The following is a 14,086-nucleotide window of genomic DNA, read 5'->3' on the forward strand; positions in this document are numbered from 1 at the left end:
TGTGGCTAGTGCATCACGTAGTTTGCCTGCGTTGCTATTTCCATGTGGGGAAAAGCATGACAATCTCAATTGCCATCTGTCATACTTGCTGGGGCACCCATGTGCCAACCTCCTCCTGTTCTACCCTGTTTGATTCTTGTATATGCCAACAGAGAACCCACTCTGCCCATAGTACTCATGACAATTCCCAACTATAGGCCACCACAGCCTACTATTCAGGAGGCTGTTTTGGAGAATTCCTCCCTAAGCATAACTGAAGAGAATTCCCTCTGCTTAATGTTTTAAGCCATTTACTATAAAGAGAAACTTTAAAAAGTGTTAGTCATTTGATTTCACATCAACTATAAAATTTTAACAGAAAATAATAGCATATCCCACATCTCTAATTTGGATTGTATATGTTTTAAAAGATGAACTGTTTCAGAACATTCAGTTAATAGTTGTACCAATGGTTCAAAAATTTGAGAAATATTTATTGTAACCAAATCTTTATCTAACAGCAAGAGGCCCACAAAATTCAATCAAATGATGGAAAAGAATTGGGTATCAATGATCATGTAGTACCTAAAAATATTCCAAAAGTAGCTGAGAATGCTGCAGAGAAGAATGAAGAACCCTCCAGCAATCATATTCCTCATGGAAAAGGTATTATTATCTTGTTTTGTGTTAATAGGATGTTGACATTTTCATCCCATGTCTAAGTAAATGTTTTTAATCACAAAGAAAATTGTTTGATTTTAGTTCATATATAATTAGGTGTTTTTGTTATTTAAAATTTGGATCCTTTGATAAAAAAGTAAAAGTTATTTTAGAGTTGAAACAGTGTCCAAAGCAAGAAGTAAGACATTCAATCAATGTAGCCTATTACTTCAAGAACTAATTATACTTTCCTTCAAAACCCTTTCAATTTCTATAAGAAAAAGGTACAAAAATCATATCTTTTTTGTTACTTGGGCAGAACAAATTAAACGAAGTGGTGATGCAGGGATGCCTGGAATAGAAGAGAATGACCTAGCAAAAGTTGATGATCTTCCCACTGGTAAGTAAAAGTTATTAGAGAATTCAACTAAGGTTTTTATTTTTCATGTTACTATATTCTCTTTTAGGGTAAAACATGGAAAACTACACTTATCTACATGATTGTTATTTCAGATAATTATCCATTAATTATCCAGACTTTTTTTAATATATAAAATTTATTAAATTTTTTTGCTCAATATATAAAATCCTTGTTTTGCTATTATCATCCAGTTTTTAACCTTTTCCTGGTGACTTCATGTTATTGTTCATGAAAGTTATGCTATGTTGGAGTCTCATATTGTTTACTAAAAGTATATCAGGCTCTTTTCTTTCATACTCAGTGGTCCCAGATTGCTGTGTTGGTGTGCTAATGTGGAATAGTAATACCCTTACATGAGTTATTTACATTTTAGGGCTTGTCTTGTCTTTTCATTGACTTTATCCAACACATTTTTGGGGGGAATTGTGTAGTGGATTAAACCCAGGGCTACTCTACTGTTGTGCTACATAGCCTTTTTTATTTTTTATTTCGAGATAAGGTCTTGCTAAGTTGCTGAGGGTCTACCCTTCCACTTTGCTTTCTCTACACTTTTTATTCACTTTTTTTTCCTTTTTCTTCCTTTATGGCTACTTCTTTTTAGTGTATATTTCTTCATTAAAGTGTTTGCTTCTTATCCATTTTCATAGGAAATCCTAATCCCACTTGCTGTCTTTTTTTTTTTTTTTTTTTGGTGGGGGTGTACTGGGGTTTGAACTCAGGGCACTGGACCACTGAGTCACATCCCCAGCCTTATTTTGTATTTTATTTAGATTCAGGGTCTCACTGAGTTGCTTAGGGCCTTGCTATTGCTGAGGCTGGCTTTGAACTCTCCATCCTCCTACCTCAGGCTCCTGAGCCTCTGGGATTACAGGTATGTGCTGCTACACCCTGTACTTGCCGTCATCTTAATCCCATTCATTTTTTTTTTCCCCCTTTCATGTCTCATTGTTTTTATATCCTTCTCTCTGTTTCTTGGCTTAATTATAGATAACTTCTCTGCCAACTTCAATTTATTATGGTGGAAAATCAGAAGTAACAGCACGTTTTTGCCACTTCTTAGCTGTTTTTATTCCTTCTCAGTTTCAGCAGTTATTTCTGTGATTATGGCTAAAATTACTGAGTACATGTCTGAAATTACTGTGTCTGAGACCCAAATGAATGAAGTGTTGTTCTTTTATTTGTATAGTTTTGTTATCTTCTAAAATTTTTTCATGTCTAATTCATATTATATTCCCCTAAAATTAAGGAAGGACAAAAGTAATAACATGAATTTGAAAATACTAAGTTAGCCTCAAGGTCCTGGGTTTTATCTTCAGTGTGACAAAAGAAAGAAAAAACAGTCATGGTGGTGCATGTCTTATAATTCCAGGAAGCAGATGCAGGAGCATAAAAAATTTGAGGACAGCCCTGGCAACTTAGTGAGACCCTGTCTCAAAAATAAACTTTTTACTGGGTTGGGGATATAGCTCAGTTAGTAGAGTGCTTGCCTTGCAAGCACAAGGCCCTGGGTTCAATCCCCAGTGCTGCAAAAAATTCAAAAAGAAAGAAAGAAAAATAAACTTTTTATTTAAAAAAAGTGAGGGATATAGCTTGATAGTAGAGCACATAACTAGCATGCATGAAGCCCTGTGTTCAATCCATAGTACTGCCATCCCCCCACAAAAAAAAAAAAAAGAAAAAAGAAGAAAATACTGAGTTAGAATGAGCAAGATCTTGTTGTAAGGCAATGAAGTAATTAAATGATTCGTAATGTGACATCTCTGGACCAATGGTATCACCAATATTCAGGGACTTTACTAGAAATGCAGATTCTTAGGTGTGCTCCATCTGTTTTAACAAGCTCCCTGAGTGATTTTCATCTATGTTAAAGTTTGAGAAATACTGACTTAACATTAATTTTAAAAAGTACTGAGAGCAGAAACCATGTATTTTTCTTTTCTTTTTCTTTTTTTGGTACTAGGGTTAAATCCAGGGGCACTCTACCACTGGGTTACATTCCTAGTCCTTTTTTATTTTTATTTCAAGATAGGGTCTCACTCAATTAAAGACTGGTCTTGAATTTGCCATCCTCCTGCTTTAGTCTTCTAGTTGCTGGGATTACAGGTGTATACCCATGTGCCCATCTACCATGTATTTTTCTTCTGAACTTTTGTAGCACTACTATAACCCAAAATTCAAGTGAGTTTTAGGTTGGTCAATCTCTTTTACCTTGCCTATTTTATTTTTCAAGCTATTTCCAAAGTTTTGCCAGAGATAAATTGGCCTATGAAATGTCCTATTCAGATATAGGAGCAAGGACTGGTTATCTGCTTATATGCATTTATTTCTCATGTCATATGTCTATAACATGGCACAGTGGCACACACCTGTAATTCCAACTACTTAGGAGTCTGAGGCAGAAGGATTGCACATTTGAGGCCAGTCTGGGCAACTTGGTGAGACCCCTTTATGAGAATGAACACTGTTTAAAAAAGCTTAGGATCTACCTCAGTGGGAGAACATTAATATTCATGAGGCCCTGGGTTCAATCCCCCAAAACAAAAACAAAAAAGGCAAATGCTACAACCATTTTATTAGAAATAATAGGAATGAATGCTACTGATGAGATACCAACAAATTTATATTTGCTTTTTTTTAATATGAGCTTGTCCTGTTAACTCACACAGTGGTTGTAGCACTATAACTTGGACCTGGAAATAACACCAAAAATGTATATATATTTTCTATAAATTTAGCATTCATACACAAAACATCTGTACATGTAGTCACTCTCAACATTTTTGTGGCGTATTAGGGGACTTCCTTCATATTAATTTTTGTGTATGTCTTTTTGTGTGTATGAGAGTTTCTAGATGCTTCTGATAATTGATTAGGATGTTGAGATTTAAAAATTTAAAAGTAAAAAAGAGGCTGCTGTTGACTGGAGGACAGACTTAGGTCTCTAAGTATGTGAGGTCCTATTGAAAGCTAAAGAAATAAAAGCTCAGCACATTGGTAACCCATAAACAATTCCCATTACAATGTTGTGAAGCTATATACAAGGATGTGAAATTAAAAGTACAATACTGAATATAGAATATCTTCAGCATCACTATTTGTATTAGTTTACACTTCCACTAGTAATATATGACATTTTTTTGTTTATCTACATCCTCACCAAAATTTGAGTTTGCCAGAGTTAATTTTTTGCCAATCTGATGGTTATGAATGGATGCTTTTAATTCAGAAACTGGACAAGGGCAGTGGGAGATGAAGAAAAGACAAACCGACACACATAGAGAAAAAGCTTGGACCAAGTGGGCAGACAAACCCACTGACACAGAGCTTCACTGACACAGAGCTAGGGTAGCATGTTTATTATGTAGGTTTTCTCATCAAAAGATTATTTATGAGAAAGTTAAAAAAAAAAAAAAAACAGACAAACTTGAAGGTTGCAGTGAAACTTGATGAGACATCAAGATCATCTTGTTATGCCTAAAATTCTCTATTCCTGGTAGTTGGTGACTCAGCTCAAGGTTCCCACTGATAAAGCTGCACACCTTGGCATGTAGCCTCCTCTGGCCAGGTGTCACCATAGCAACTGGGCCATCTTGATCTGCACCTTGCACAGGCAGTTCCCAGCACAAATGCAGCCATAAGGGAATCAGAAAGACCATGATCCAAATCACCACTCTCCACAAATGGGTATCTTCCTTGATACTAAGTGACATTAAGCATCTCTTCTTATGTTTATTGGCCAATCATTTTTGCCTATTTTTCTATCTGATTGTTAGTACTTTTCTTTCTTTTTTTTTTTTTTTTTTTTTTTAGTACTTTTCTTTCTGAATTTAGGAATCTTCTTAAAATAATATGTAATACAAATATCTTTTTATACTGTGCATATAAACAAAGAGGAAAATCTTATTGCATACTTGGAAACTCCTTTCTAGTTTTCAGGTCCAGTCAATCTCACAGTAAAAATTACCCCTAATAGAAGGTGGGGGGGACTCATTTCTCCCTTTCTTTGTGTTTGTCTGCAGGAACTGATTCAGGATTTTTTTTGTTTTGTAATTTTTGTTTTAATTGTAAACAGATAATCTTTTATAAGCAGTAAATAGAAGCATTATTTGTCCCGACCCGCAGGACTTCAGCGGGAACCTGGAGGGGGGAGCAGGGATTGGGAGAGACAAGAGACACGAGAAATGGAGACAAGACAAAAGCCTGATCAAGTCTCATTTATTAGGGGAATAAACACAGTAATATAAAGTACAAAAACCAATCAGGGGAAAGCGCGTGAAGGCAAGACTAGTCCGCGCGCCAGAACTCGAATAAGGAAGTGTAGTTGGCCAGTCGTGAAGCACCACGCAATCTAGTCTGACGCACCTGGTATAGTCTGACAGTTGTGTGTGCAGGTAGAGGCACGCCCTGCCAGCATCCGGCAGGCGCCATCTTAGCTCAGCATGAGGCGAGGCAGGGGGCATGACCATGAGACAAGGTAGGGCGCGTGACCTGCCAGCTCCGGACAGGTCCCCTATTTTTATTTTATAGAGCTGGAGTGACAATCCCTCGGGAACTGCGCCTGTCTTAGGTTGTCCGTGCCAGAGCAACATCCTTACCCGTCATTGGATAATGAGGCTCTAGCCCTCATTTCCTGTCTTAGGTTGGTATGCGCTCCCATGAATCTTATCTGTCACTGGCTGACCAGTTCAGCACACAGGGGTGATGGTCTATTACGATCTAATATTGATCAAATGTTGCACCATCACAATCCATCATCTCCAGCCGATGGTAATGAACCTGAATAGGTTTTGCCTGTATAGCCTCAATTTGAGCTTTGATGAACGCCATAATCTTGTTGAATATCAAAGGACCTATAGATACAACTAGCAGCAAGCAAAGGAGGGAACCTAAGAAAGGAAGGAGATAGGGAAGGAGTCCACTGAATCCAGTCCATAGTGGATTATCAGCCAGTGCTCGTCGGCGTTTTTCTAGGTCTTCTTGCAGCTGTTTGATCTTGTCCTTAACGATTCCTGACTTGTTGGCATAGAAACAGCACTTCTTGAGCCTTAGCAGGGTCCTCAAACCCTGCATGGCTGTAGGAGATCAGTGAACAGGCAGCCATCATCCAGAGAAGCAATGTTTTGTTCATTCCTGTGGAAGGAAAAGAAAAGACTCTCAGGGATGATTTTTATTCCTGGAGGAGGTAACTTCATTAACTTGGCGCACAAGGCGCTCTGGCAGCCACCTGGCTGCATCAGCTTTTTGAGAGAAGATGCAGACTGAACCTCGACCCCAGATCAAGACTGGGTCTGGACCATGCCATGAACCATCCAATGGATCTTTCCATTTTACCATGGCAAAATGCTTTTGAGATTCCGCGTGCCAGAAACGATCAGCGGCAGATTTCCCATGATCATCCATTTTTTAAAAATTGAGAATGAGTAAAGCATGATTGAGTATATTACGGGGAGAACCCTTGATTGGGTACCATTCCCCCTTTTTTATTTTATCAATAGTAGTTTTAAGAGAGAGATGTGCCCTCTCAACCATCCCTTGGCCTTGAGGATTATAAGGAATTCCGGTGACATGTTGAATTTGTAAATTTTCACAAAATTTTTGGAGGGTTTTTGCTGTATATCCAGGGCCGTTATCTGTTTTAATTTGTTTAGGTATGCCCAAGACTGAGAAACAATGTAATAGATGGGCAATTACGTGTTTCGTTGCTTCTCCAGCCTGAAGTGTAGCCATTATAAATCCACTAAATGTATCTATGCAAACATGAATATATTTTAGATTACCAAACTCTAAAAAATGGGTAACGTCCATTTGCCACACCATGTTAGGAACAAGGCCTTTTGGATTAACTCCTAGATGTGGAACTGGTAGATGAGTAGCACATGTGGTACAGCCTTTTACTATTTGCCTTGCTTGTTCCCTAGTGATTTTATAGAGTAACCTAAGAGAGCGGGCATTTAAATGATGTAGGTTATGAGTGTCTTGAGCTTGCTTAATATTATCTGAAAAAGCTACTGCAACCATTTTGGTAGCTGTGTCAGCAATTCTGTTGCCCTTAACTAATGGCCCCAGAAGGCCAGAGTGAGCTCTGATGTGTCCAATAAACAAAGGCTCCCCTCTATTATGGATGAATGTCTGACATTGAAGGGACAGTGATGCTGTTTTAGAAACATGTCTGATCTGAGAGACAGTTTCGAGGAGTGGCACCGAGTGCGCTAAGTAGGCACTGTCCGTGTAGATATTAAGGGGTTGATTGGGAAAGGCAGATAAAACTGCAATAAGAGCCTGTAATTCAACAAGTTGGGCAGATGTACATTTTGTGTGGAAAGTGACAGTTCTATCAAGGAAGGTGTAAGCAGCTGTTCCTGTGGATGACCCATCAGTAAAGCCAACAAGAGCGTTGTGTAAGGGCTCCCTTCTAATAATACGAGGGAACACAAAAGGATGTAGTTTGCAAAACTGAACCAATTTATTTGGTGGATAATGATTATCTATATCACCTGTGAATGAGGCACAAGCTATAGGCCAGGTGTTAGTATTTTGTAACAGCCAATTGACCTGAGATCGGGTGTAGGGTTGAACAATCTTATATGGTTCTATTCCAAAATATTTTCTAGAATCTTCTCTCCCCATGATAATCAGATCAGCTACTGCATCATAATAAGGCAATAGCACTTTTTTGGGTGAGGAAGGAAGATGAATCCACATAATAGGATTATCTTGCCAGAAAAGACCCCTTGGAGTGATGGAAGTATTAAATATAATGAGTGTTAAGGGACGAGAATAATCAATATTGGTAACAAATTGACCTGCAATAGCATCCTCCACCTTTTTAAGAGCAGCTAATGCGTCAGGAGATATAGTCCTGGATGATTGTGGATTAGGGTCTCCTTTTAATATTTCAAACAATGGTTTTAACTCCCCTGTGGTTAATTTAAGATATGGTCGAAGCCAATTTATATCACCTAGAAGCTTCTGGAAGTCATTAAGTGTATTTAAATGATCTCTTCTGATTGTTGCCTTTTGATTAATAATCGTAGGCCCATTGAGCAGGAAACCTAGGTAAGTATAAGGGTCTTGTAACTGAACTTTTTCTGGAGCAATTTGTAATCCTACTGCAGTCAGCTGCTGTTTAAGCTGTGTGAGACATAGTAATACTTGTTCTCCTGATTGTCCTGCTATGAGTATATCATCCATATAATGAATAATATACTTTTGTTTCCAAGAATCTCTAATAGGCTGTAAGGCACGAGCGACAAATTTTTGGCATAAGGTTGGAGTATTAACCATTCCTTGTGGCAATACTTTCCACTGATATCTTTTCATAGGTTCTCTAAAATTTATTGATGGTAGACTGAAAGCAAATCTTTTTTGATCATCTACATGTAGAGGGATAGTAAAAAAACAGTTTTTGAGGTCAATAATTACCTTAAAATATCCTTGAGGGATGGCTACAGGAGATGGCAGCCCTGGTTGTAGGGCTCCCATGAGCACCACAGTGACATTGACAGCCCTTAAGTCCTGTAGTAATCTCCATTTACCAGATTTTTTCTTAATTACAAATATAGGAGTATTCCAAGGAGAATTACTCTCTATGATATGTCCGGCTGTTAGCTGTTCCTTCTCTAACATTCAAGCAGCTTCAAGTTTTTCAGAAGTTAGAGGCCATTGATCAACCCAAACTGTTTCATCTGATTTCCAAGTTATTGGATCTGCACACAGTTGGGGTGCAGGCTCCGGACAATTATTGGGTGCCTTTGTTTGTAAACCAAAAAGTAATAAATGATTCCCTCTATTTCCAAAAAAAAAAAAAAAAATTACCCCTAATAGTTTACTTTGGGTAAAACTTTGTAAGGATGCATTCATCAGCTTCCCAACACTATAACAAAATGCCTGAGATAATTAACTTAAAGGTTTATTCTGAATCATGGTTTTAGAGATTCCAGTCCATGAGCAGATGAACTCATTGCTTCAGGACTTTGGTGGGATTGCTAGGTGGCAATGCTAGATGACATTTTTACCTCATAGCAAGAAGTGAAAGAGGAAGGGACTGGGGTTACAGTACCTCTTAGTAAGTGCCACCCTGGGGGCCATCTCACACCTGGGTCTTTGGGGGGCATTCATCATCCAAACTAAGGCAAAGGGTAAAAAAATAATAATGTACCTAAACAACTTAAAGTTCTTTTCGAATTAGAAATGTAGAGAAAATTACTGCTTTGGATTTTTTAGTATTAGGTAGATCTAACATATATAAAATAATTAACTTTCTATAACAGATTTCAACCTTGTTTGCCTAATTTTTTATATTTCTTTTTTAAAAATTCTTTAGTTGTAGGTGGACATAATACTTTATTTTTATGTGGTGCTGAGGATCGAACCCAGTGCCTCACATGTGCTAGGCAAGTGTTCTAACACTGAGCTACAACCCCAGGCCCCTTGTTTGCCTATTGGAATCATGGGTGAGCTTAAAAAATATGTTAACACTGGGTCCCACTCTAGATATTTTGGTATATTTGGTCAGGGGTACAACTTGGACATTGAATGATTGAATTCAGTATATAAGGTAGAAAGACACTACTCTAGGAAGATCTCAAAATCTTCACTAATAGAGTCTTTAGTTACACATAGCTAAATTTAAAGTCATTACATTTAAATAAAATTAAAAATTCAGTTCTTCAGTCAGACTAGCCCTGCTTCAGTGCTTAATGGTCACCTGCAGCTAGTGGCTACTATGTTGGGTGGCATAGATATAGAATGTTTCCATAATTGCAGAAGGTTAATTGGATAGTACTTCTCTAGATTGAAACTGGTAACAGTGGTCTTCTAGGAATGAAGACTGGGGACAGGGATGAAAATGTTACTTACTTTCACTATACAACCTTCTGAACCTTTTAAATTTTATATAATATTTGTAAATTACATATTCAAAAAGATATATTAATGAGATGAAAATGCCATTAATCAACTAGACATAACCAATATCTATCAACTGCTTATCCAACTACAGTAAAACATACATTTTTTTCAACCTCACATGGAACACTCATCAAATATGCCACATCTTTGATCATAAAACACATCTCAAGCAATTTCAGAGTAGAAATCATTCATCTGTTCTCAGATCTTAGTAGAATTAATCTACACACAGCAATCAAAAAATAACTGGAAAATTCCAAAATATGTGGAGTTTAAATAACACACTTATAGATAACACATGGGACGAAAAGGAAATATCAAGAGAAATTTAAAAAATATTTTGAACTAAATGAAAACAAAAACACAACTTATAAAACTTTGTGGGATGCAACAAAAGCTATGCTTAGAGGGAAATTTATAGCATTAGATGCACATATTGGAAAAGAAGAAAGGTCTAACATTAGAAATTTCCCATCTTGAGAATCTAGAAAAAGAAGAGTGGACTAAATCCCAAGTAAACAGAAGAAAAGGTATTATAAAAATTAGAGACGAAATTGAAAGCAGAAAAAAAAATCAATGAAACCGAAAGTTGGTTCTTTGGGGAAAAAAATCAATAAAATTAGTAACTCTCTAAGGTTAAGGTAAGAATAGAGGGTATAAATTACTGCTATAGAAATGAGAGAAGGGGGGTGTGGCCCCACAGGCTGGTTTTTTGGGGGTCTAGGTTGCACCCTGGAGCAGAGTTGAGGCAGGCCAGGCAGAGTGGGTATGGAGGTTCTGCTGGTCTGGCCTCTGTACACTCCTGGGGCACCAGTGCTTCTGCTGTTCTGTGTGTAGTGAGTCTGGCCAAACCAGTGGTATAGCAGGCTGTGTCAAGGTCCTGTACCTACCAGGGTGTACCATGCCTCACATTCAGACTGCCTTCCCTTCCTTGGAACCTTCTCGGGCCAAGGAGGTGAGTGGGAAACTGAGAACGTGGTACTGACTCTGCCACCTGCACAACCGAAAGCCAGGTCTCACCCGCTGAATCTTGCCATCTTGCATGTCTCTGTGCTTCCAGCTGCCCAGGACTGCCCCAGTCCCTGCTGGCCCACGTTCCCTGCCATCACTGCTCGCCTTGCTGAGGCTGGAGTGGCTCTGGAACCCAAATTCACTGGTTAGCACCAGATACTCTGGAAATCAGGCTGTGCCCTGTTCTGAGTTACTTCATATGGTGAGGACTTGAGACTGACACTTTGAAACTGCCTGCCTTCCATATCTATGCCTAGAGTAAGTCCTGACCGCTCTGGCCCATGACAGATCTGACCACCTGCAGTGATGCTTTTGCATTTGCATCTGTTCTCTGCCCATTTGCTCAGTGCAGCCTCCTGAAACTCGGTAGCTGCCTTAATCTTAGTCTTTCTATATTTGTTTAAAGTGTGATGTGTGACTTGTGCCTTATAGATACTAAGAATTAAGATTGGAATAAAATAACCTGTGATCACCTGGCTCATGACTAAAACAAAAACAAAAAAGAAATGAAAGAAGGGTATCACTACAGATCTCAAGGACATTATGGTAGAGGAATACTGTGAACAACTTATACCCTCAAATTTGATAGCCTAGATGAAATGTACTAATTCCTTCAAAGAGACAGTTTGCCAGACTCCACAAAAAGAAGTAGACAGTCTGAGTAGATTTACTTGTGAAAGAAATTGGATCAATAATTAATAACCTTCCAAACACAGAAGTACCAAATCCAGTTGGGTTCACAGGTGAACCAAACATTGAAGGAAAAAATTATACCAATTCTCTATAATTTCCAGGACAGAGGGAGTGCTTTCTGACTTATTTTTTGATGCCATTAATACCTTATACAAAAACCAAAGATATTATAAGCAAACTATAGACCAGTATCTCATATGAACATATGTGGGAGGTTTCCACATCCTTTGTGGATGAGGGACAGTTTCTGTTGGAGGATGGTGCAGTCTATAAATCAGTTACTAATAAACTTATCTTATGAATAAACACAAGAGCCAATACTCTTTTCAAATGGAAAGGGTGTGTGGTGGTCCATCCATACCAGATCTGGCCTCCAACAACATGGAGGACCCCATCTTCACCTTTACTTATAGTCGCATTGGTAAAGGGGCCCTGACTGGGAGGGGCTTCTTCTGTAAGGAACAGGATGGGGTGGAGTTAAGGAAGCCATTTGCTTAGGGAATCAGCATGTCCTCAGATGGTGAGCCACTCTATACAGGGCTACTTACTCCCCAGAGGTCTGAAACAGTCTCCCATGACTGCCAGTTCCTGGGAGTCAGATCTCTGTATCGCATGGCCCAGCCAAGTCTGATTCTGCTAGACATGGATGGCTCCCCACAAACATAGATGTAAAAACCCTCAACACAGTATTAGCAAATTGAATCTAATAATGTATAAAAAGAATTACACAGATGAACCAAGTGAGAATTTATCCCAGGTATGCAAGACTTGTTCAACATGAAAAAATGTTAGTCTATCGTATCAATAGACGAATGAAGAAAAATTCACATGAATAGGTCAGTATCTACACTGACACTTCACAAGTCCAATTGCTGTTCATAATAAAAACTCTTAAGTAAATTAAGAATAGAGGAAAATTTCCTTGTCTTGATACAGAATATTTAGAAAAAAATCTAGAGCTAACGTCATACTTAATGGTGAGAAAATAGAAGCTTTCCCACTAAACAAAGCAAGGATGTGGCTTATCACTTCTTTTCAACATTGCACTACAAGCCTTAGCTAACGTAATAAGAGGAAGTAAAGGTTATACAGATTGGGAAAGAATAAATAAAATTATCTTATTTGGTAGATGGTATGATCTTCTCCTTAGAAAATCCAAAAGAACCAAAAACAGCTCCTGGCCAGGTGTGGTGGTACACACCTGTAATCCCAGCAGCTCAGGAGGCTGAGGCAGGAGGATCTCAAGTCCAAAGCCAGCCTCAGCAATGTAGTAAGGCCCTAAGCAATTTAGCAAGACCCTGTCTGGAAAAAAAAAAAGAAAAAAAAAGAAAGTCTAGGAATGTGACTCAGTGGTTGAGTGCCCCTGGGTTCAGTCCCCAGTATCATAAAACAAACAAACAAACAAAACCCTCCTGTAACTAATAAACAATTATGAAAATGTTGCAAGATACAAGGTTAAGGTACAAAGGTTAATTGCTTTCCTATATACTAGCAACAAAAAGGTGGATTTGAAATTTAAAACATGATACATTTACATTAGTACCCCCCCCCAAAAAATGAAATACTTAGGTATAAATTTAACAAAATATATACAAATCTCTGTGAGTAAACCTACAAAACTTAGATGAAAACAATCAAAAGATAATGAAATAAATGGAGAGATATTCCAGGTTTGTGGATAGGAATTGTCAAGATGTCTGTTCTTCATCTTGATTATCTCAATGCAATCCCAATCAAAATCCCAACAGGGATTATATGGATACTGACAGACTGATTCTAAAGTTTATGGAGAGAATCATTAGACCCAGAATGGTCAATATAATATGAAAGGAGAAAAACAAAGTTGGAGAACTGGCACTACTTAACTTCAAAACTTACTATAAAGCCACAGTAATCTAGACACTGTGGTGTTGGCAGAAGAATAGACATTGACATCAATAGAATAGAACAGAAAGCTCAGAGACAGATCCACAAAAATATAGTAAATTGATCTTTGACAAAGAAGCAAAGTCAATACAATGAAACACATAGTCTTCAAGAAATGGTACTGAAATAGTGAGGCATGGTGGTACCTGCCCATAATCCCAATAATTCCTGAGGCTGAGGCAGGAAGATTGCAAGTTTGAGGACAACCTCAGCAACATAGAGACCCTTGCACAAAATAAAAAAAAAAAGGAGTGGACTCAGTGAGAAATCACCCCTGGGTTCAATTCCCAGTACCAACAAAAAAAGAAAAGAATAGAAAAAAAAAAAATCTAGATACAGATCTTCATTAAAATTAATTGAGTTGGATGTGGTGGTATATACACCAGAAGTTTGGGAGCATAAGGCTGCAGGATTGTTGGAGGCCAGCCTGGGCATCTTAGTGAGCCCCTATCTCAAAATTAAAAAAAAAAAAAAAAAAAAGGACTG

General features: G+C 38.0%; 1 protein-coding gene across 2 annotated transcripts in view; it reads left to right on the forward strand.

Annotated features, from left to right (window-relative positions):
* GOLM2 (golgi membrane protein 2) overlaps positions 1 to 14,086 on the forward strand; it is a 125,911-nt gene that overhangs the window by 48,285 nt on the left and 63,540 nt on the right. For both annotated transcript variants that reach the window (XM_079127790.1, XM_079127791.1), the window contains exons 5-6: positions 501 to 645; positions 959 to 1,039. In XM_079127790.1, coding sequence (XP_078983916.1) covers positions 501 to 645; positions 959 to 1,039 — 226 coding nt within the window. The remainder of the gene's footprint in view (positions 1 to 500; positions 646 to 958; positions 1,040 to 14,086) is intronic.

The sequence above is a fragment of the Sciurus vulgaris genome (genome assembly GCF_902686455.1).
Source record: "Sciurus vulgaris genome assembly, chromosome: 2".
In the NCBI taxonomy this organism is placed as follows: Eukaryota; Metazoa; Chordata; class Mammalia; order Rodentia; family Sciuridae; genus Sciurus; species Sciurus vulgaris.